General features: G+C 26.2%; 1 protein-coding gene across 4 annotated transcripts in view; it reads right to left on the minus strand.

Moving 5' to 3' along the window:
* Positions 326 to 1019, minus strand: part of LOC107608392 (mitochondrial import inner membrane translocase subunit TIM50-like) — a 3579-nt gene continuing 2885 nt past the window's right edge. For all 4 annotated transcript variants that reach the window (XM_021106920.1, XM_021106919.1, XM_016310192.2 and 1 more), the window contains exons 9-10: positions 679 to 790; positions 326 to 566 (exon numbers count right to left, since the gene is read on the minus strand). In XM_021106920.1, coding sequence (XP_020962579.1) covers positions 530 to 566; positions 679 to 790 — 149 coding nt within the window. In that variant the 3' untranslated portion in view covers positions 326 to 529. The remainder of the gene's footprint in view (positions 567 to 678; positions 791 to 1019) is intronic.

The raw sequence follows: 1019 nt of genomic DNA on the forward strand, positions 1-1019 counted from the left end.
TATATTATTTGGGCACCTAAATTAAACGCCATGACTAATGAGGAACTATGTATGGTAACCCTTAGATAAAAATTGACGGTAAATTTCTCATATTAAAATAGTAACTTACGACATATATTGCTACTTGTCATTTCAATAACAACTTCAATTACGAGGAACGTAACACATGCAAGGCAATTAATACATACGTGGCCTGGAATAAAACTCCAGAACTGAAAGTAAAATTGATGGAATAAATTTTTGGTCACATGTATGTAAGTTACCAATTTTATCTTCCAACAAATTATTTTATTTAAAATTCATCGATTTATCAATTAACAAATAATAAAAAAAAGTTCCAATTTCCATTGATGATAAATTCTATAAATTTAAACATCTTTTAGATAGATTTCTACGCATTGAAAAAGAGAAATTAAGAATAATAAGATAAATTTGATATCTTATATAAATTAAAACTCGATTCAATAAAAACCTTCTTGAAATCTACATAGTCATGTATATATATATAGTTCTTCTTTGTTCTTCACCACTATACACCAATCATTTGCGTAAGCTTTCTCCAATAACTGAAACAAAGGAAAAAAATTAGTGCAAACAACGCAGGTTCTTGTTATATCTTTCAATTGTATTTTTTTCTTTAAGAATTTTGAGGAAAAAAATTAAGCTAATTAATGCTACCTTTTATCCTCCTTGGATCGCTTATTTCGCTTAATGAATTCAGTTGGAATATCACATCCTCTATAAGATTGTAGTATTGGTCTTATATCAGTTGGACGCTGACGGGCAACACCTGCAAAAACAGAAAGTGTGTTAATAATTCATAAAATTATTAGAAGTTTTAAAAGAAACTAAAGAATTTTTTTTTTAAAAAATAGCTTCTTTATTTTTTAAGATATGGTAAAGAGAATATGTCATTATATAACAATTTTAAAGTCTAATTAAGTGTATATAAAAATCAGCTAACAATCAACTATTACATATAAAAATATGTATTTGGAATCTCAAGAACTTTTTATTAC

The sequence above is a fragment of the Arachis ipaensis genome, chromosome B07 (genome assembly GCF_000816755.2).
Source record: "Arachis ipaensis cultivar K30076 chromosome B07, Araip1.1, whole genome shotgun sequence".
Classification (NCBI taxonomy): Eukaryota; Viridiplantae; Streptophyta; class Magnoliopsida; order Fabales; family Fabaceae; genus Arachis; species Arachis ipaensis.